General features: G+C 54.7%; 1 protein-coding gene across 2 annotated transcripts in view; it reads right to left on the reverse strand.

Moving 5' to 3' along the window:
* Window positions 1-10919: 10919 nt before the first annotated feature.
* VEPH1 (ventricular zone expressed PH domain containing 1) overlaps window positions 10920-22825 on the reverse strand; it is a gene marked incomplete at its 5' end in the record, with an annotated part of 59808 nt that continues 47902 nt past the window's right edge. Inside the window, 4 exons of one of the 2 annotated variants that reach the window (XM_084267473.1) lie at window positions 10920-11248; window positions 13473-13609; window positions 17790-17907; window positions 21791-21925. In XM_084267473.1, the coding sequence (XP_084123599.1) occupies window positions 11015-11248; window positions 13473-13609; window positions 17790-17907; window positions 21791-21925 (624 nt within the window). In that variant the 3' untranslated portion in view covers window positions 10920-11014. Of the gene's footprint in view, window positions 11252-13472; window positions 13610-17789; window positions 17908-21790; window positions 21926-22825 lie in introns of both variants that reach the window. The other variant, XM_084267474.1, reaches the window with a different exon arrangement.

The following is a 22825-nucleotide window of genomic DNA, read 5'->3' on the forward strand; positions in this document are numbered from 1 at the left end:
TCCTGGGACAGAAATGCTTCAGCACATGTGAGCACCAAGCAAACCTCTCACCGCTCCAGCCGTTTGCTGAGCTGTGAGGACAAGGCAGGGGCAGCGATGCTGCTGCCTGCACGCTGCGCCTTGGGTGCACACAGGAGTTACCAGGAAGGGCTCTGGGGCTGCTCAGAACTTCTCTGAAAGGGGTGAGGGTGTTACCCAAGGGGCACACACACTCCCTTCCTCTGTGGCCACCTTCCTTCCGCTGCCCTTTGCGCAGGGAATGTAAAAAGCTGCTTTTAACGCTGAGCAAACTGGTATTGTGCTAGTGGCCAAGTGTTGAAATAGTGGTTGGGGAGCAGAGGGAGGCATGAGCAGAGAGGCAGCAGCAGCACCAGGGGTGAGCCACACACATCAGCTGGACTCCTGTCTCTGTGGGAGCTGCTGTAGTGGCCTGCAAGCTGTTCAAGCATTTCAACACGGCTTTGCAAGCTTTTTCTGCCTTCAAAGCATTTCCAAGCATCATCTTAATCTCAAGAGGTCTTTTACTTGGCTTTTTGCCTCCCCAGAGGATGATTCCAAGCAGAAAGATCAGGTCATCCAGGCCCTTGCCCTTTCAGCTCTGCACCCTGCCAGGGATGGTATTTCTTACTCGGCAGTGAAGGGAAATCTCTGCTGAGCTCTGAGCAGCGAGTTTCCCACCAACTGCAGTAAAACATGGAATTCTGTCCTTCCAGGCAGAGTGGGGCAGCTTGGACTGAGGCACAGCAGGGCTCTTAGTTTGTGTCACATCACTGAACAGGATGTGCTGGGTAAAGCAACAAGAAGAACCTTTAGGAGATGATGCTGAACACACCACTGGTTGGTGTAGCTCATCATCTGAGCTGGGTGAAAGCTGGTGACAGAGCCCTGGGACAGGGGTACATGGGCAGCCTCTGCTCAGTGTCTGTGGGGACAGGACAAGGGGCGATGGGCTCAAGTTGGAGCACAGGGAGTTCCCCCCCAATGTGGGGAAGAACTTCTTCCCAGTGAGGGTGAGGGAGCCCTGGGACAGGCTGCCCAGGGGGTGTGGAGTCTCCTTCTCTGGAGAGATTCCAGCCCTGTCTGGACACCGCCCTGTGTGCCCTGTCCTAGGGACCCTGCTTTGGCAGGGGGTTGGACCCCATGGGCTCTGGGGGTCCCTCCCAACCCCTACAGCTCTGTGATCTCAGCTCACAATCGACGAATGCAAGAGAGATTCTAATGCTACATCTCCCGGGGGGTTCTTGGCCAGGTTGGCATCTTACCAGTGCCCAATTTGAGGTGGCTTCTTAAGCACAAGACAGCCGGACAACTACAGGCGAGCGCTTGCCATCTAGTGGGGTGATGGGATGTTGCAGAAGAGCGTTACATCGATCAGGTTTATGTTTCTCCTCCCAGCCACCACAAGCGACTAATTCCACCCGTTATTTAGGCAGCAGCTCAGTTGGAACTGGGGGGCTCAGGGGACACTCCTGGCCTTACCCAGTCCCTGGAGTCTCCCTGCATTGGTGAGAAGCTCCATCCTCCCCTTCTGCCCTCACAGCACTCCAGTGCTCCAGGAGCCTGCTCCCATGGCAGGGGGAGCTCAGCCCAGCAGGCCCTTGGTGGGTGTACTGACAACATCAGTTCTCAGCACCCACTCCCTGTTCCAAGCATTGCACGCTGGGGAGCAGGGGCACCCTGCCCTTGCCCCAGAGTTCTTCTCACGCATCCCCCAGTGCCTGCCTCTGGAGCAGTGGGAGAGTGGGGCTTCCCCAAGGAGTTCACCTCTCTGGGCACAGGCAGAGCGGTTTGGCACTGCCCCCCACCCCCCGGCCAGCATCCCTGCGTTCAGAGGGATGAAGGCTCTGCCTTCCCCCGCGGCCTCGCGTCTGCTGGGGGTTCGTTCCCCTCCATGCTAGGCAGGTGGCAAGGCAAATGTCCTACCCCACTGCCCTTTCCTGGCCTTGAGGGGACAGAAACACCTGGAATGACTGCAGGGAGGCGTTACTTGGGGTCTCTTACCCAGCAGGAGGCAGCACCTCCCTGCAAAACCACCGAAATCAGGCACGCTTGTGTACAACCGAGAGCCTGAAGCAAATAGAACAGAAAACCCAACGTGACACCCACCCATCACCTTACACCTGCCTCAGACAGCTGTGAGATGTGGCAGGGACCTGCAGCACGAATCCTCCACCCGGGCAGGAGGTGCTGAGCCAGCTCCCTGGAGAGGGTGGGAGCCCGGGAGATCTTTAGGAGGGAAAGCCCACCCTTACCCAGCACTGGTTGCCAGTAGGACTGTACTGGTGTCAGGTGAGGTGACATTCAAAGCCTGGTCCTGTGGAACCAGCAAACGTTCCCAGCAGAGCAGGAATTCAGACCCACTCCAGGACAGACCTTTTGTTTTGGAGCAGAACAAGGCTCAGCTGGTTCTACATCATCCTGAGCAGTGCCAGACATCTGTGTTAGTGTTACAGCACAGCCCTTTGGAGTGATGGTGAAACTCAGTTGTTCCCCTTAAACCCTATTTGTGTCTATCCAAAAGAAAATTCACAGTTTACTGTAACTTTGCAAATCTTCTAACGCTGATGGAGCTGGGGGTGTTGAGCCTGGAGAAGAGGAGGCTGAGGGGAGCCCTTCTCCCCACCTCCCCTGCCCTGCCAGGAGGGTGCAGAGAGGTGGGCGATGGTCTCTGCAGCCAGGGGACAGGAGATGGGACAAGGGGCAATGGGCTCAAGCTGCCCCAGGGCAGGGTCAGCTCAGCTGGGAGGGAAAGTTCTTCCCTGGCAGAGTTGTGGGGCTGTGGCACAGGCTGCCCAGGGAGGGGCTGAGTCACCTTCCCTGGATGGATTTAAAAGACAGATAGATGAGGTGCTGAGGCTATGAGTTAGTAGAGGATGGATAGGGTTGAGTTGATGATCTCAAAGCTCTTTTCCAACCTTGTGATTCTGTGACCTTTACTGCACTGGAGTTTAACAGAAGAGCTACCTGATTCAATCAGCTGAAAGTACCAGAACCTCAAACAGTGCCAATTCCCCCCTGAATTAATATCAGATGAGAGATCTTGCAGGCTGTGCTCTCCCAGAGATTTTCTTCTTCCCTGGAGTGACTCTGGAGCAGAACAAAGTCTCCTCAAAGACCTTTACTCCTTTAAAATAACCCACCACACACTCCAAACTCAACACACAGCCAGGACAAAACCAGCTGTCCTGGATAAAACTCCTGCTTCCCTTGCACAGCCAAAGCAACACCCACAACAGCTCAGAGCCCCTGCAAACACAGTCCCTGAGGAGACAGCATCAGCTGTGGCATCACCTCTAACTCCAGAATGGCCAGAGCAGATCAAAGCAACCACCCATGCTGCTCAGCACCCTGCTCCCAGCAGCAGTCCACCACCAAAGCCACCCACACACATCTTTCTCCAGACGATCACCCACCTTCCAGCAAATCCAGGGGCTCCGCGGACTTGAGTTGTCAACCAGCATGCCAAGTAAACCCAGAACCACACCTTACCAGCAGGCCCTGCCCTCCCAGCCACCCATTTTATAGCTCCCCACTCCCTGCAGCTTAATTCCTAATCCCCAGCAGCTGGTTCCTCAAGCTCTGTCAGCCCAGGGACCCACTTCCATGGACCCACCTCTATATACCCCCTCTATATACCCACCTCAAGTTCAGGTGCTCCACAGGAGGTGAGATAACCAAGGTTGCCCCATCACTGAGGGGAAGCTTCCTGTTCAGACACTCGTGGTGAATCCCAGCTGTCTGCTTTGCAGTTCCCAAGCCCCATTCTGGGATGTAGCTGTGATGACCGGAGGGCGTGCTGTGTGAGCTCGCGCAGCAGGCCGCGGAAATGAAAGGCCTGATGGGCCATCTTGGGGCCTGTCAGACGTTGGCCGGTCTAAACAGCCTGTGAAGGTTTAACAAGCTGCTGAAATCCGGTGGTGGACAAAAGGCATTGCTGGCATTCTTGGCCTTGGTGTCCAGCTGTGTTTGTTAACCCAAAATGCAGAGATCAAAACAAGATGGGTTTATCCAGGCCTTCCCTCAAGCGACCGGGCCCGGTGGGAAATGTGGCGGAGCCACGGCTTCGGTTGACGTTCTCTGCAGGAGGCAGCTTGTTCCACCAGCAGCCTCGGGCACGTAGTAAATCACTTAGTGGTGCCTGTGGCTCCTCTGTGATTTACAGCCTATGCAGAGACACACACGCTCTGTCTAGATGCACCCACTGAGATGCTGCTCACTGTTCCCTTACTCAGGATCCCATGATGGTCCATGAAACATCTTCCTTCCCTCTTTATTATCTCCCCTCCTACCACACAGGGCTATTCTGGGGACACCTGGGATCGCCTGGGCCCTAGAAGCAGGGAACCTCTGCTGTGGGGGACACGTTATCCTATGGAGACTGTAACACTGGGAGAAGGGAGCTGGGGGTGTTTAACAGAGGGGAGATGAGGTGCTCAGGGATCTGTTTTAGCACAGGATGGGAATGGTTGGACTTAATCTTAAAGGTCTTTTCCAACCTTGTGACCCTGTGATTCCTGCTGAGAAGACGGTGCAGAAAGGGGGGGAGGGTCACTCAATATTTGTCTTCTCCTCCGTTCTCCTTCAGCATCTGCTCCCGGTTGCTGTCAGAGGCAAGATGTGGGGCAGCCAGCTTTCCTCTGCGAGCATCCTCCCGCCCCTCGCAGCCTGTCCGGCCGTTAACAGCCTCACAGGCTTCAGAGCTCAGTGCCAGCACTGGTATTTGACACATGGCTTTTATTTCTCCTTCCCTAATAGTGTGTACAACAGGCTGCTGATAGACCCAGCGTGGTTCCCATCCTCCTTCCCCACCCCCACTGCCGGGCCCTTGTCAGAGGCAATCAGAGCAGCGGGAGGCTGCGAGGGAGAAAGTGAGCAGGATGCTGATGGAGAGCAGAGAGAGAAGCCTGGAGCTGGGACAGGCTTTCAGAAGAAGGTGACTGCTGTGCACGTGGGTTCTCCTCAGTGGCTCAGTGGGATGGGGTATGGCTGGGTGGAAGCGCTCAATGGAGCTGAAACTAGTTGTGAAACCCAATTTTGGATCCTCAGGTTCTGCTGGATTTGCTGCTTTGGTATATCCCCAGAGGTGTCCAGGGGGCTGTGAGGGGTTTACCCAGCTCTTGGGAAATTCTCACTGAGTGTGCTGAACTTTGCACAGGACAAATGTTTCACCCTACTCAGTGTTTACTATCTCCATCCCCCTCCCCATGTCTGTCAGCATCATCCATTCCATCAGGGAGCAGAAACAGCAGCAAGTGGCCAGTGTGTCCCACAAAGAGAAGGGTTTCAAGTCATTTGTCCCCCATTATGCTGAGACGTATCCTGGTGGGTCCAGATCCACAGGGTGGATGGTGAAAGCACAGTGATGCTGATGCTGTACACCCTCTGCTCAGAGCCAGTGTCACCATCACTGCCCCGTGCACTTGTGGGGTATGTTTGGAAAGCACCTTTCCTTCTTCATAGACTGAGTTGTAGCCAGTGGTCTAAAGACATTCCTTGTAGGTGTTAGTAGACAGTGTGCTCCCACGCTGCTGAGGGTGGTCCTGACCATGTGCTGGTTGGGCAGAGGGATGCAGAGGGACCTGCAGCCACAGCAGGCTGGCTAAAGCCTGACCAGAACGCAGGGACCCTGGGGGTTTTTTGCTTCCATCTTGTAGGGGGCCTACAAGGAAGCTGAGGAGGGACATTTTACAAGGGCATGGAGCGATAATTTGAGGGGGGATGGGTTTAAATTGGAAGGGGGGAGATTAAGGTTGGATATTAGGGGAGGCCCTGGCACAGGGTGCCCAGAGAGGTGGTGGCTGCCCCATCCCTGGCAGGGTTCAAGGCCGGGTTGGATGGGGCTTGGGGCACCCTGGGCTGGGGGGGTGTCCCTGCCCGTGGCAGGGGGTTGGGACTTGATGATCTTGGACGTCCCTTCCAGCCCAAGGCAGTCTGGGATTCTGGGATTCTATGAACTCCTGATCTGTTTTAGATTCACCACTTCCCTCCAGAAGAGAAGAGCGTCTGTGCTGGGCTGCTGAGGGGCAGGGTGAGAGCAGGACCCTCCTGCAGCCCTGCCTGTCCCTGAACACCAGCAGCATTGACATTCAGAGGGCACTGTGGGGCTTCATGAAGCTTAATGAGTCGAGGGGAATAAAGCAGGGGATCCCTCCACATTAAACCCAACACGGGGCTGGGAGTGTTTCAGCGCTGGGAAGGAGATGTCCCTCAGGTCTAACAAAGACAAGAGAGAAGAACTGAGCCCAGGTAGAGGGGAAGACACTGATGATCCATCAGATGGGAGAGCAGAGCCAGGAAGACCTTGTGAGCACATGGCCAGGGTTTGGCACGGCCCTGGGCTGTCCAAAACCCAGCAGTGGCTTCTCTGTGTCAGAACTGAAGTGCAGTCCTGGACAGCTGGAAAAACACTCTGCTGCTGCCTAAACACCACCTGCAATGGAGCAAAGGCTCCTCACACCCCCCTCCTTCAAAGGGAACACAAGGCTGCTCGCCACAAACGCTCTCCCATGGGCTGGAAGCCCCAAACCACAGCCAGGCTGGGACCCTTGGCTGCAGACCTGCCCTGTGCCTGGGGACACGTGCCCCTCTCCTCTCCTTTCCTCTGAGGAGGCTCATCCCACCCAGCACAGGTCTGCAGCCAGGGAGGGGAGCCTCAGCATGGTCATGCAAAGTCATCCCTGACAAAAAGCAGGGCCAAACAAAGGGCCCTCTCACACACACACACACATTTTCCAGGAAGAACTGCCAGCAACTAGAGAACAGGGAGGGTTTTATGCTCCTAACCTGGAGGCGTTGCTGGGCCTCCTGTGACCGTGGGGTTGTCAATGATCTCCAGCCACACACTGCACAGCCACCATCTCCTCAGCTCGCTGCCAGTGGAACCACAGCCAGGGCTGTACAAACCACCTCAGATTCTGGTTTCCCTGTGATTTATCCCCAAAATGGGCAGTGATTGTGTGTCCAGGCTGATTTCCCTGCTGAGGAGGAGCCAGAAGAAGTGAAGGGCGGGGTGGGGGTCAGCAGGCAAATCTGGGCTCTTAAACAATGGCTGTTGCTTAGTCACAGTGGTGCTGGTGTCCTGAAAACACTGAGCTGGAAATGCCAGGGTTACCTCTTGAGTGCCTGGTATCCAGGGAATCACAGAGCTGTAGGGGTTGGAAGGGACCCCCAGAGCCCATGGGGTCCAACCCCCTGCCAAAGCAGGGTCCCTAGGACAAGGGCTGGAATCTCTCCAGAGAAGGAGACTCCACACCCCCTGGGCAGCCTGTCCCAGGGCTCCCTCACCCTCACTGGGAAGAAGTTCTTCCCCACATTGGGGGGAATTCCCTGTGCTCCAACTAGAGCCCATCGCCCCTTGTCCTGTCCCCACAGACACTGAGCAGAGGCTGCCCATGGCCCCCTGTGTCCCACCCTTCAGCTATTGATAAACACTGATCAGATCCCCTCTCAGGCTTCTCTTCTCCAGGCTGAACAGCCCCAGCTCACTCAGCCTTTCCTCCCAGGGGAGATGCTCCAGGCCCTTCAGCATCTCTGTAGCCTCCTTTGGACTCCCAGAACCTTCTCTTCCCCAGGCTAAAGCGGCCCAACTCTCCCAGCCTGTCTCCACAGGAGGGGTGCTCCTTCACTCAGATCATTTTCGTGGCCTCCTCTGGATGTGCTCCAACAGGTCCATGTCCTTGTGCTGAGGGCTCCAAAGCTGGACACCAAAACCCCCCAAAACCACATCCAACCCCCCTGTAACATTTGGTTATTCCCTGCTTTCCTACCATTTCCATATGCAAAGCCAACCAGAGTCCCAGCACTGCCCCAAAGCACGAGAGGCGACACTGGGGGATGCCCACATCATCCCACAGGTCCCATGGGGTGTGAGGCAGCCCCGGTGCACGTTGCTCAAGCCCCAGGTGATGCTCGATGCTGGTAGTGGGGAGAGAAGCAGCTTTTCTCCCCCAAACACTCCTCACTGCAACCCTGGTCCCAGAGGTTTGTCCATGGGGAGCGCAGTGCCAGTGGGAAGCTGGAAAGGTGCAGCTGCAACAGCAACAACCAGAGTAAAATCCTACCCCAAGTAGACTTACCAGCGGTCTCACCTCTGACCTCAGTGGGGCCAAGGGTTCTACCCGAGGAGCATTAGTCATCAGGATGGAGATGAATTAGACAACTTGTCAGCAAGAAGCAGGAAGGCTATTCCCAGGGGCTGCTGAGGAATGGGGAAAGCTGGAAAAATAACCTCCAGCTTATTCCATGTGTACCCGGAGTAGATGGGATGGCTGTAAGCAACACCTCAGCACTCAGCGCCTGTTCTGCCCCGTTCCTGTCAGACACACCAGGGAACGCTTTGTTCAGGGAGGAGGGAGGGAATGGGGGGGTAAAATTGCCTTGGAAAACTTCCCAGAACCAGGCTCAGCTCTCATAAACACATCCTGGGAAGGCAGTTTCAGTGTACAACCTATGGTTCATATTTCTAGGAAAGGCTGTCAAGAGGAGCTACCAGCAGCCCCGTGGCCCAGGGAGCCCACAGCCTGGCCAGCCTTGCTGGCACACTCCTGCTCCCCAAGGATCCGCCTCCTCAGTGCCCAGGCTTGCTCAGGACACTGGAAACATCCAGAATTTTAATGGCAATTTTCAAGCACTGGGAAGGAAACAGCAACAATTCAGGAAAGAGGTTTGTGGGAGGTGGCTGGGGTTTGCTGTCTGACTCTGGTCCTGCTGCAGAAACAGAGGGCTGCAAAAACTCCCCAAGAAGGAATAGCAGAACTTTTCTGGGAATAAAGGGAACACAGGGGTTGGAAGGGACCCCCAGAGCCCATGGGGTACAACCCCCCACCAAAGCAGGGTCCCTAGGACAGGGCACACAGGGCGATGTCCAGACGGGGCTGGAATCTCTCCAGAGAAGGAGACTCCACACCCCTGGGCAGCCTGTCCCAGGGCTCCCTCACCCTCACTGGGAAGAAGTTCTTCCCCATGTTGGTGTGGAACTCCCTGTGCTCCAACTTGAGCCCATCACTCCTTGTCCTGTCCCCACAGACACTGAGCAGAGGCTGCCCATGGCCCCCTGTGTCCCACCCTTCAGCTATTGATCCCCATTGATCAGATCCCCTCTCAGGCTTCTCTTCTCCAGGCTGAACAGCCCCAGCTCCCTCAGCCTTTCCTCACAGGGGAGATGCTCCAGGCCCTTCAGCATCTCTGTCCCTCCTCTGGACTCTCTCCAGGAGATCCCTGGCTGTTTGATCCCGGGGAGCCCAGGACTGGACACAAGGGCTGGGATGTTCCTGCAAGGGCTGAGCAAACACACCACAAGCTCCCAGGGATGGGAACCACCAACACGTTCCATGTTCAGAGGGCAGCAGCTATTAAGCTCTGGGGTGTTCCAGCTTGTGTTATTTTAACAAGAACCAATTAAAACTATTTCTATATTTGCTTGAGAAGAAAGTTTGCAACGGGCTGGTTTTTTTTCCTTATTTTTCTTAAATCTCCCTGCTCTCATCATAACTAGATTGATTATTCCTGTGTTTCTCCTGTTAGGAGGATGACTAGAGTAAGTTGCCAGCTGAATTTCTCTCTTATTTGAGGCCAAGTTTTAATTTAATACAGCAGAAGCGTGGCAAAGCTGCTTATTTTATGCAGTTATTTTCTGGCACAGGACCTGGTGTCTCTCTGGCTGCACAGCCATGTGTCCATGTTGTTCCAATCACATTGGGATGGCAGGGAAGGATGTGAGTGGATGGTGACAGCCCAGGGCTGATGACAGAGCCTTGAGGCAGCAGGTGATGCAGAGCCACCTTTCCCCATCCATGGGTCCCATGTTTGATCACTTGATGGTGAAGTGGGTGCTCAGCCCTGGTTTGCACAGCCCTTACTCCATCAGAGGGGTGACAATGTGCACTTGGATGTATGCATGTGCAGCAAGGAGCATCACACTGATGATCATAGAACCACAGACTGGGCTGGGTTGGAAGGGACCCCAAGGGTCACAGACCCCCAACCCCCTGCCACAGGCAGGGACACCAACCTCCAGGCCTGGAGCTACACAAGGCTGCCCAGGGCCCCAGCCAACCTGGCCTTGAACACCCCCAGGGATGGGGCACCCACCCCCTCTCTGGGCAGCCCCTTCCAGCACCTAGAACCTAGAAAGATCCTTCTTTCTAGGTTGGAAAATCTCAATTTGTATTTCTCCTCAGTCTCCAAGTTAATGTCTTCTTCACCTGCAGACCTCTCACTATTTATTCCACCCCTTTTTGTTGTTGTTGTTGTTGCTTTGAGTCTCTCCTACAGTAATCCTGCCAGTTTGGGATCACTCAAGAGTGACAAAGCAAATAAAACCAACTGGGAATTGTCCAGGTTTGGAGAAATCTTGAGAAGCTACAGAAGAGGTGAGACAAATAAGTAAAACCTAAAAGAAAGGAAAATAAGTTTTTAAAATTACATTCAGTTATGAAGGGGAGAAAAACATGAAAAAGAGGGAAAATGAAAGCAGTTAAATATTTAAAATCACTTTTCAGCAGTGTTAAAGCTGGAACATTGCTCCATGTCAAACATGGAGGCAGCAGCAAGTCTGATTTCTTCCAGGTGCAGAGAAACAGTTAAAGGATGAAGCACACTGGGAAGTGGTAAGAAGGAAAGTCATCTCTTTACAGACAGGTCCTCATGTGCTCCAGTGTTGGAGCAGTGCCAGTGGGACCCTGTGAATCCCAGAGGAAGCCAAGGAGTTGGGGCCAGGTTTGTTGCAGCCACATCTCCTGGCTGGGGAAGAACCTGCACCTCACACGTGGATGTGGTACCTGCTTCTCCGTGGGCAAACGTCCCAGTGCCAGGGAGCGCTCCTGGGTGGGGACACTCCATCCCAGCAGGCTGCTGCTGCCTCAGACCTCTCACGCTGCACAAAGCTCTCCCTGGCCAGCAGACCACAGTCTGCCCATGGTTTTCCACGGCCCTGATTTGGAGGCAGGGAGGTCCATGGGACGGCAGCGGGACGCTCTGCGCTGCAGCCGCCACGGCCACAGAGGTGGCAGCAGCGCTACAGGTAGGTGGTGGCCTCTTGGCTCTCCCGCTCCCTGGCCTGTGCCACGGCCACGTTGATGCACTGGAGCCATTCCTCAGCGTTCTTCTCATCTTGGGCCTTGAAAACGTAGGTCTTGTCACGGGTGAAGATCTCGAAGGCGCGAGGCAGGCTGCGGTCCCTGCGCTTCTTGGCCACGGCCTTAACGCTCTGCACCTTGCTGAGCTCGATGGGGCACTCGTCAGGCTCGTCCTGCTGACACACAGGGCAGACAAACAGAGCCAAACCCACCTGCTGAAGCGTCCACCACCTGCTGTCTCCAGAGTGGGGCTTGTCAGCACTGCTGGGGCAGGAGAATGCAATGATGGGGACTTCCCAAAAGAGCTGTAGGGGAGTCAGAAACGCCCAGGGATGGGGCACCCACCCCCTCTCTGGGCAGCCTGCTCCAGCCCCTCACCACTCTCTCTGCAAAGAACTTCCCCCTAATCTCTTATCTCACTCTTCCCTCCTCCAGCTTCACCCCAGCCCCTTGTCCTGCCAGTCTCTGCCCTTTAACAAGCCCATTCCCCTCCTGTTCCTCTGCTCCCTTCAGGGACGGGGAGGCTGCAGTGAGGTCCCCCCACAGCCTTCTCTTCTCCAGGCTGACCCAGCCCAGCTCCCTCAGCCTCTCTCCGTAGGGGAGCTGCTCCAGCCCTCTGAGCATCTAAGAAGTGCTGTGTAAATGGGTCATTTCCCAGTAAAATGTTCAGTTCTGACCCAAGGACTCTCCATGAACAGTGAAGTTCATCTCCAGCTTCACATGGGAACTCTGGTTCCCCGTGCAGAACCACCCACTGGTTCCACCCACACCAGTTACAGGTTTATGGGCAGCATTAACCCAGCTCCACACTGGAATCTCCCCCAGGATGAGCACTGTGAACACTTATCACAGGAAATGCCAAGCAGGGGTAGACTCAAGAACCAAAACTCTGCACCCCACGAGCCAGACCCTGAGCCACCCTGAGACTGAGGAGTCTCTGGAGCAAAGTGAAACCCTCCCCTGGTTACCACGCAGCGCCTGACCTCATGCTGCTGGAGAAAGTTGATTATACCCCAGGCACGTTTCTGGGGAAGGAGTTTACCACAATTTTCCAGGAGCTCAGGAGGTGGTTTTGCTTCCAGACCTCTTAGAGGGGACTTTTCTCCTGCCTCCCCTTTGCCTGCTGCCCATCCAGTTGCTTACACAGAGCAAATATTGTCCACAGGCTTCCTCTGACAGAGGGAAGGTTTGTGGTGGGGCTGCAGGAACCCACAGTCACAGCCAGCTGGCCATCTCACAATGCCTCCTCTGTGCTCAGGCTGGGGTTGGAAGCCCAGACACCCCCCCAGCACCCAGCCCTGCTCTGTAGTGCCAGAGGTGATGGGGTAGAGGTGTCACACTCAGCCAGGCGAGTGCCATCTGGCCTCCAAGACTGAAACCAGCACCAGATCAGCTGGGCAGGAGCCTCCATCACCAGGCACAGCCTGTACCCTGCATCTCATGATGCTTCTGGCACCGGTACTCAGGCAGTGAGGTGTGGGGCTGCTTCTCCTGCAGTGCCAGGGGTATGCAGGAGCAGACCTCTTGGGAGATCCCAAAGTCATGCTTTTATCATCCAAACCGCTCCCATGAGGGTTTCTACCCCCAGCCCTGCCCAAAGGGACGGGGAGGTGCTGTGTGGGGCCTGCAACACTCAGCCCAGGGCACAAGATGCTCCTGGCTGCTGCCTGAGTGACACCTCACAACAGGACTTGATGCTCAGATCTGGGCCAGGCATGTAGAAGTACCAGGGGACAGGAGATGGGACAAGGGGCAATGGGCTCAAGCTGCCCCAGGGCAGGGTCAGCTCAGCTGGGAGGGAAAAGTTCTTCCCTGAAAGATCTGTGGGGCTGTGGAACAGGAGGGGGCTGAGTCCCCATCCCTGGGTGTGTTTAACAGACACACAAGGTTGGAAAAGACCTTTAAGATCAAGTCCAACCGTCCCTGTCCTGTGCCAAACCAGCTCCCTGAGCACCTCATCTCCCCTCTGTTAAACACCCCCAGGGGGTGACTCAGCCCCTCCCTGGGCAGCCTGTTCAGAAGAATTTAAACAATTTGTGTTTATTCAAGGGAATACTCACTGGACATGACTGGAAACTGTTTATAACCTAATGTAATTCCTTTGGGAACAGAAGCTTTTGTGATACCTGAGAAGTGCCCCTGGGATGCCTCAAGGCAGAGGAGATGATGCTGGGGCACAGGTCATGAGGTGTGGGAGCCACAGGCTGAGCCCTGGGGATTTGTTGCCTGAACAAGAGCAAATCAAAAATCTCTCTCTTGATCCAGAGAGAAGAGTCTAGTGAGCAACCCCTGGGGTCAGCCACAGAGACCGTGGGCAAAGCTGAGCAGTAGAACCCCTGGGGAATGGTGTTGGGAAGCAGGGAAGAGGGAAAGCAAACCAAAGGGCTTCTGACTTACGGACTTTCCTTTCCTGAAGAGCAGCTGGTTTCCAGCCAGGGTGAAGTACCGAGTTTTCCACCTCTTGATAAACTTCCACCGGACTTGCTTCTCCTTAAGCTTGCCTTCAATCAGGGGCTGCCCACCCTGATTCACAACTGGGGAGGTGAACACACAGGGATGGGTTATTTCAGTCCTGCCCCAGCCCAGCAGCAGGATTTCACAGAATCATATCATAGAATCCCAGCCTGGTCCCAGCCCAGAGCATCCCATCCTGCCTCTGGCAACACACAGTCACCCACAAAAGCCCAGTCCCATCAGGAACGGTCTCCGTGCTAACAGGCTCCCTTTAACTTGCCAGGACAGAACGTGTGGGTGCCAAGCAGCTGAAAATAAATGCAATTAACCCCAGGGGATTCACTCCTCTCATCAGCCATCTCAGCATGTTTTGGGGTTGTTGAAACCCTGGGATGGATGAAGCCCCAAACTCCACTTGATGTAACTGCTGCGAGCGTCGTGGCTGGGATAGTGCAGCTCACTGGGTAACCACCACTGCCAGCAAAGGGTCAGTCTCTGTGGGAGTTAACCTGGTGCTGGCTGTTCTGAGGGAGCTGCTTTCAGAAAGAGCAATTCATGAAGCACAGAACCACAGAATCACCATGAACCACCCCCCTGCTCCCCCTTCCCAGCCCAGCTTCCCCCCAGTCATTGCCCACAGGCAGCAGGGCTCTCCTGCAGCCCACAGGGATTACTGCAATGCCTTTGGGAGCTTCCAGAAGAGGGGATGTGCTGCAATTCCCTCTCCAGTTATCAAGTGGGTTTGCTGGATTGTTGGTGTGCAAGAGCTTGAGAGGCCAACTGTCCATGCAGGACAGGAGGCACTTAAATCAGGGCACACACTGTGCTTCAAACACCTCCTGCAGCTGCTCTCAGATGCTCAAAATTTGATAAAAAAATCATAATAATTTTAAAAAAACCCTCCATATAATGTGGTTTTCTCAGCTTTGAGACCAGCTGCAGTCAGGGCACATCCCTGTATTCAAGCAGATGGATAGGATTTTGTGGGAATGCTCTTCCCCCCCTCCTTGGCTTAGGGGAGGCAGGAAAGCAAACAGTTTGGGATGATTTATCAGCACTTCTGGAAAAGTGTGGTTGGATAAGGAATGCTCTGCAATGAGAAGAATGCATGAGAAATACTCAAACTTTCTCTGGGTTAATTGCTACTTTGGGTAAGTCCAGCACATTGCAGAAGTGTAACTACCCCTTTCCTCACCCACTCAGCCCCCAAGAGCAGGCTGGCTCCCAAAAGCCTCCCAGCTACATCTGAACCCCCTCCCACCTTCCCCATCACTGGTCTGGCATCCTAAGGCAAGAGTGAGGCTCTGAGGCATCATGCTGCTCAAGTCAGGAGGATAAATGGCATCTTGCAACACTGCATCAGAGAAGCCCAGCATTAACCAACCCCCAATGCCAAAATGGAACAAGAATTCCTCCTAAATTCCTTCTTTAAGGAGAATTCAGTTGCTACATTGCTGAAAGAACTTTCTTGCCTTCCAAAAGACTTTGGGATTCAGAATCATAGAATCCCAGACTGGTCTGGGCTGGAAGGGACCCCAAGGATCACAGAGCTCCAACCCCCTGCCACAGGCAGGGACACCAACCTCCAGGCCTGGAGCTACACAAGGTTGCCCAGGGCCCCAGCCAACCTGGCCTTGGACACCCCCAGGGAGGGTGACTCCAGCACCTCCCTGGGCAGCTGGTTCTGAAGCTCCATCACTCCTCCAGTGCAGACATTTTCCCTGACATCCAACCTGAATCTTCACTGCAGCTTCTTCACTGCAGCCAGGAGAAACACTGAACCCTCAGAGATGTGACCTCCTCCCTCATCTCCATGGGGTATCAGGACACCACTCCTACCACCCACAACACTCTGAGGTGATTGTTCACCAGCCTGACCTGGAGATGAGCGAGCAAGGTGAGTGTCCAGCCCCCACCACAGGCTCTCCATGGGTGTGTGGGGGTTACACTCCCTCTTCCCCAGGACCACTGGTGTTGGGCAGAGCACTCAGCTTCCCCTACTCAAGCTCAAGTGCTCTGCAAACAGACTCAAGAGCCTCCTGGCAGTGGTACAGGGACAGTCCACACTTTTGGGAGCTCTCTGAGAGCTGTGTGAGGTTCAATGAGGCCAAGGTCCTGCTGGTGTGTGGGGACAGTCCCCAGCACAGCAACAGGCTGGGCAGAGAAGGGGTGGGTGGAGAGCTGCCCTGGGGAAAGGACTTGGAGGGGTGAGAAGCTCAACACGACCTGGTGATGTTTGTTGGGAGCCCAGAACTGTGTCCTGAGCTGCATCCCCAGCAGTGGGACTGGCAGGGCTGGAAGGGGGATGCTGCCCCTCTGTCCCCTCTGGGACACAGACCCCCTGCAGCGCTGCCTCCAGCTCGGGGGTCCCCAGGACAAGGAGAACACAGAGCTATGGGAGCCAGTCCCCAGGAGCCCCAGAGATGATGGGAGGGCTGGAGCCCCTCTGCTCCAGAGCCAGGCTGGCAGAGCTGGGCTGGCTCAGCCCAGAGAAGAGAAGCTGCTGCTGGGGAGAGCTCAGAGCCCCTTCCAGTCCCTCATGGGGCTCCAGGAGAGCTGGAGAGGGGCTGGTGCCCAGGGCAGGGAGGGCCAGGCCCAGGGGAACAGCCTCCAGCTGCAGGAGGGGGATGGAGAGGGGCTGGGAGGCAGAAATCCTTCCCGGGGAGGGGGGAGACCCTGGCACAGGGTGCCCAGAGAAGCTGGGGCTGCCCTGGGATCCCTGGCAGGGTTCAGGGGCGGGTTGGATGGGGCTGGGGGCACCCTGGGCTGGGGGGTTGTCCCTTCCTTGAGCTCAGATCCATTTGAACATACCAGCTCTCTACTGGTCATACTGGTGGTGCCTGGATCCCAGTCCCCACACCACACTCCTAGCAGCAGGGTGATGGTGCTGTGCCACAAGCACCTCCCCACACCACATCCTGCTTCCAGCCCTTCTTAGACCTCTCCTAGGATGATGCAGCAGCAGAGCAACAGGGAGCCAAGGTGTCAGCTGTCCTTTGATGTCTCCAGCAAAACCCACAGCATCAACAAGGAGATGGTGCCCTGTGTCACCCCAAGGTGGCCTTTGCCACCTTCTTCTGCTCTGCTGGCTCTGATACAGCTGCCCTACCAGCACAGTCAATAGCTTGCTGCACACACCCCCCCCTTTTTGGATGAGTTAAATGTCTTTGAAAACTGAAATCAAAGCTGTTCCATGAAGCTTTGAAATCCCAGGCAAGACAGGCTTGTTGTCCTCACAGCTCAACGTGCCTCTGCCACTGATGTGATGGACAAACCAAGCAGTAAGACCACAGTGCTGAGGTGACATTTCAGCTCAAAGCATGATTTCCTTTGTGGTCCTTGAGTCCCAGGAGAGTTGTGGAAGGAGGAAGATGGTCAAACACCCATGGAATGAGCAGAGGCAGGAGAGGCTGTGCCACTCTCACAAGACTTACTAAATTCAGGGCTGATGAAACATAAGAAGCTAGCTGTGAAAACAAACACCCCAACCAGCCAATTCTGCAAAGACTTGGCCAAAACATTCAAACTTCTTGGCCAGAATTGTGCAGGCTTTTACAGAGTGGCAGAAAACATCTCAGAGAAAAGCCATCCCTCCACATTGCAGTGCCCTGATCGAAACCCCATGGGCAGCAAAGGTCCAGGAAAGATCCCCCAGGATCTACTGTACCTGGGAAACTTCAGGCTCCACTCTCCCTGTCTTCTAGCAATGCCAGCTGTTTGTCAGCATTGCCTTCCTCCTAAGAAGATGCACACTATGGATTCCTATGATAATGATATTAATTATATTAAAGCAAACAACTCTGAGAACAAAGAGGACATGAACTGGGTGCAGTACCTCTGCCAGGGTGGCACCCTTGCAGTCTCCTGAGGAGCTGGGATGTGGTCCAGCAGACACAAGTCTCTCCTCTGGACACTGCAGGATGGGTGCAGACCCCTCCTGCTCCCCAGGGGTCAGAAGTTATGCAGATTTATGAGTCTGTGTTCATTTTGGGTGGCACCCCTCTAAGCACATGCCAAATACTGTGTGTGCCTGACTCTGCTTCTCCAGAGAGACGCTGAAACCAGAGCAGTTTAACGGAGTTAATGCAAACAGGGTTAACCCAAAAGAGCCACTGCCTGTGCTGTGCTGGAAGCTCACTTTCCCTTTTGCCCTGCCTCAGCCACCATGAGCAGGGACGTGGAGTTGGGGATGAGCTGCACTCTGCCCCCCAGCCACCCCACTCCCACGCAGAGCCCGGCCGCGGCGCAGCACCCGCTCACCCGCTGCCCGCTCGGGGTTGTTGCACATGAAGCACTGCCAGGCTCCTGCCTCCTCACTGTAGCCAAACAAATCAAAGAACCTCACTTCTTCCAGGTGCATCTGCACGTGGTCCAGGTCCTAGGGCAGGAAGGAGACAAAAGAGACTCACTCAGACCTGCTGCAGGGTGAGCTGGAATCACCGGGGACGCACAGCGGGGTCACCATACGGCTCCTGGGGAGGCAAACGTGGGGAGCAGGATGCCTCTCTCCATCCCTCGCCCTCAGCAGCTGATACAGAAGGCATGTGTTGGTCTCTAGGAGGCAGAGGGCTGGTCTGGGATTGTTTGGTTTTGTCTCCTCAACAGCAGTCCTGCCCAGCACCCTCCCCACCAACCCAACCACCCTCATCAACCACCTCCAGCCCTCTCTCAGGGTTTCTTCATCTAACAGGTCCCTGCTAACATGATGGGGATGTCCTCCTGGATCCCCCACCTCAGCAAGGCTGGGGACCACTTTATCTGTGCCAGGGTCTCACCACCCTCAGTGGGAAGAACTTCTTCCCAAAGTCTCATCTAACCCATCTGTGCAGGACATAAGGGCACGTGGATCGTGCCAAACAGAAAGCCTGGGAGCTTCTCCATCCTGTGAAAAAATCTGGTGGTGGCTGCAACGAGCCAACTCCAGGCTGAAAGAGAACAAAGACCCCCAAATCCCAGTGCTGCAAGCTCTGTGCTTGAAAGGATCTGCAGTGAGCTGCACAAAGAAAAAGCCCAACTGGAGAGGAGAGATTTATCTCATCCCCAAGCCCCAGCAGCTTGCAAACCTCAGTGCCCCCTTTGTGAAAAGGTGGCTCCTCTTCCTGCTGCCTGCACGGAGGTGGAGAAGGGAGGGAAGGGAAGGACCAGCTAACAATGGCTGGGAAATGTCAATTATCCTCTCGCAAGGCTGCTCAACAAAAGCCTCTGCTCAGGCATCACATGGGGCTCGTAAAGTGCTCACCAGCGCTGCTCTGACCCAGCAGGAGTCAACACAGAGAACTCAGCGAGGAGCTCCAGAGCACTTGGGGTTTGTAAAGGGCCCACGTGGGCTCTGATAACGAGCTGTGGAGCAAGGGAGAGGAAATCTGGGCAGATGGACATCTGGAAGCACTTTGCTCCTGGCACATCCTCAGCCCCTTGGATAAGTGTTTGCTGTGGCATGAGCGGGCTGCCCGGGGGGCGCGACAGGCTGGCTGCAGGGAGGGTGTTCACCACCATTCCTTGCACAGAATCACAGCATCACCAGGTTGGAAAAGACCTTTAAGATCAAGTCCAACCATCCCTGTCCTGTGCTGCCCCAGATCCCTGAGCACCTCATCTCCCCTCTGTTAAACACCCCCAGGGCTGGGGACTCAGCCCCTCCCTGGGCAGCCTGTGCCACAGCCCCACAACTCTGCCAGGGAAGAACTTTGCCCTCCCAGCTGAGCTGACCCTGCCCTGGGGCAGCTTGAGCCCACTGCCCCTTGGCCCATCTCCTGTCCCCTGGCTGCAGAGACCATCGCCCACCTCTCTGCACCCTCCTGGCAGGGCAGGGGAGGTGGGGAGAAGGTCTCCCCTCAGCCTCCTCTTCTCCAGGCTCAACACCCCCAGCTCCCTCAGCTGCTTCTCAGAGGATTTGCCCTCCAGCCCCTTCCCCAGCCTGGTTGCCCTTCTCTGCACTTGCTCCAGGACCTCCATGTCCTTCTGATGCTGAGGAGCCCAGAACTGGACCCAGCACTCAAGCTGCAGCCTCACCAACACCCAGTCCATGCATCCCAGGCTGAGCCCAGGACCAGCTCCCAGCCATGCACATCTCAACACAGTTCTGAGTTTACTCAGGAATAAACCACTGATGTAATAGATTTTTCTCCTGGTTTGCAAAATGCTTTGGGATGCACAAGGACAGAAAAGTCCTGGATTAACATCCTGGATCAGCCCTGGGGTCAGAGGGTAACACACAATTGCAGAGCGTGGTTCCAGCATGGGCTTTACCAGGGTTCCTGGTGGCTGCTGGGGGTCTGACATCCCCCATGTCCTCACACTCCTCAATTCTGAGGAAGCATCCCCACACTGCAGCAACACAAGGTGTAAAACCTGACACAGATGTAATACCTGGAGCTGATGCTGCGTTTCCATCAGCAGATTTCAAACACTGAGTTAAAAGCACCACACTTCATGAAGCAATGAGCCCCCCACTATTCCCCTCCCACACTCCTGGCAGAGGAATTATATTGACAATTCTGTCAATTAATTCACAAAATCTGAAGCCATGGGAAGAGCTTCTGGAATGACACATGCAGGTTATGGCAGAAGCTCTGTCCATCAAGTGAAATAAAGCTGGGAATGCTCCAGGTTGAGTTTTTGGGACTGGAGAAGCTAAAGGAACCCCCCCTCAGGGCAGGGATTGGGCTCACCCCCAGAAAGCTCAGTGGGGCTCTTCTCAGTGAGCCAAGTGGAAGCTGCACTAGAGACAAACCCAGGTTCTGCATTAATAAGCAAAACCAAAGCTGAGGAAGCAAACCCAGCAACACCCTGTGGAGACCAAGACAGAACCTCCAAGTCCTTCACCATTCCAGATGCATTCCATCTGCCTGTCTCATCCTCTGAGGGCTGTGAGGCAATCCACAGCCCCCAGAGCTTCCACACTCCTGTTCAGTGTTTAATCCATTAGACCAGGGAAGAAGATCAGTGTCTCATCTCCCAGCTCCCCTATTTTGGGAACTCAGGAGATCCTGTTCCTGTCATGGAGTGATGAAAGCTCCTAAAATAGGCCAGATGCTGGTATCTGAGCAGTAGTAGGATTATGCAACCCCTGTGCTGGAGACTAATCCCATTTCTAGGGCGTTGGACACGTTTTGCAGACTCTGTGTGTGTGATGTGCTGCATCTAAACCCTGCCCACCAAGGCAGGGCCCTTCCTAAGCCCTCTAATCACCCCAAACTCCTTCACACCCCACCAGCTCCCACTTTGGACTAGCAGATGTCAGCAGGGACTCAAGTTAAGCTGGTGTGGAACACAAAAGCAGTCCTAATGCCTCTGGATGTGTCAGGCTGGCATTTCAGTAGCAGCTCCAGTGTGCCCAAGGAGAACAGGCCCATGAGCTGGCTCAGATGTGGGGATCCCCAACTCCTCACTGGAGCTGCAGTCCCCACTCCAGTGCAGCATTACCTGGGGGGCTCAGGTGGTGTTTCTAACACAACTCCAGGGTTGCAATCAGCCACAACCTTTGCAAATCAATCCCACATACACCAATCTGAGGGAAAGCATTTGAAACCCCACGTTTGACAATTCCCTTCATCCAACTGAGCTGGATGGGGATGTTCAGGAATAAACAGATACTTGTTTTACAATCCTGCAGCATCCTTTTCCAAGAAGCCTGATTAATAGCTTTGAAATAGCCCTTACTGAAATCCCAGAGACAGTAAACAGCTTTGCAAGAGTAATCCTACAGACTGATGGGGGGAACTAATGGTGCATGTGATCAGCTCCATAAAATCCAAGCCTGTGTTTAGCTAGATGAATTTCTAAGGCAGCTAATCTGAATCTAGACTTTGAAACTGTGAGCAGGGAAAAAAAAATCCACGTATAGCATCACTAGTTTTCATCCTGTTGGGAACAATCCTTGGGAGGCACGTGGGAGGGATGGAGAACAAGCCTGGAGACCTTTCAAAGCACAGCACAAACCAGCACTGTGGACATCAAATATAATGACTGGTGAAACTTTTTCAACCTCCCCACGAGCTGAGAGCTCCACATAAAAGGGATGAGAGAGGCACATGCTCTGGATCGTGGCACAGCCATCCAGGAGAAGAGGACGTGGCATGTCAGTGAGGGCAAACGCCCAGTCAGAGCGAAGGCCAAGGAGGAGAAGGGGCAGGGAAAGGGGTGGTTGCTTTTCCCAATTTGAGCACAGCCAAGACAGCAAAGGGCTTTGTGCAGCTCTTCTAGAAGGCAGGGCAAAGTTCTACTGTTCTTTTTCTCAGAACAAGAAAAAGCTTACCTACCTTTTGGTGTGGAAACGTCGACTGGATCATGGCAGTTTCAAAACTGTGTGTCCCCTTCAGCTGGGTCTTCTCCCACAGGGCCTTGAGGGCTTGCACAGGGTTGCTCTGTATGGACAAGGGTTCTGCAAACAAGCTCTGAGGAGAGTGTTGAAAACAGGATTTCAAGCATTTCTTCCTTTTTCACTTGGCCATTACCAAAGAGCATCTGGTTCTTGCAGTGGGACAGCCAGGTGAGGAACCAGGGGCTGGCTCACTCCTCCAGCAGGACTCACAAGGGCTCGATGCACACACAACAGACACATCCTCATATGTTTCATTTCCTTTGGTTTGTTGTTTGGGGGGGGGTTATTGTTTGCTGTATGTCTGTAAGGTCTGTGGCTGCCCAAGGATTACCTGCCACAGCAACTCATTGTTGGTTTTGGACTGAAATGCCAGTGGATGGTGAACACGGGGCCACCGGCCTTTGTGAGCACGAGGCTCTGCCATGCTGGGCACCAAAATGACCATGGTGGTTTGGTCCTGGCTAAAAGCCAATGCCCACCAGGGCTGCTCTATCACTCCCCTTTTCAGCCCAAAAGGGGAGAAAATAGATATTGGGAGGAAGGAAGGTTTAAATTAGATATTAGGGGGGGAAGTTCTTTACAGGAACAGGCTGCCCAGAGAGGGGGTGGGTGCCCCATCCCTGGGGGTGTCCAAGGCCAGGTTGGCTGGGGCCCTGGGCAACCTTGTGTAGCTCCAGGCCTGGAGGTTGGTGGCCCTGCCTGTGGCAGGGGGTTGGAGCTCTGTGACCCTTGGGGTCCCTCCCAGCCCAGCCCAGTCTGGGATTCTATGAAAGCTGGGTTGGGTGCCCTCACCCCCAAAGCTCCCCAGTCCAAAGGGCAGCAGGACTCAACCTCGTCTGGCCTTGAATTATTCTAATATTTCAACATGAAGCTCTTCATTGTACAAACTGCACCCAAAGCCATCTTCATGGTGCAAACCACGCTCAGATCAGTGTCAGAGGAGCAGTACTGCGGCTGCCAGTGCTTTGCCTGC

The sequence above is a fragment of the Gallinula chloropus genome (assembly GCF_964237585.1).
Source record: "Gallinula chloropus genome assembly, chromosome: 8".
NCBI classification, from domain to species: domain Eukaryota; kingdom Metazoa; phylum Chordata; class Aves; order Gruiformes; family Rallidae; genus Gallinula; species Gallinula chloropus.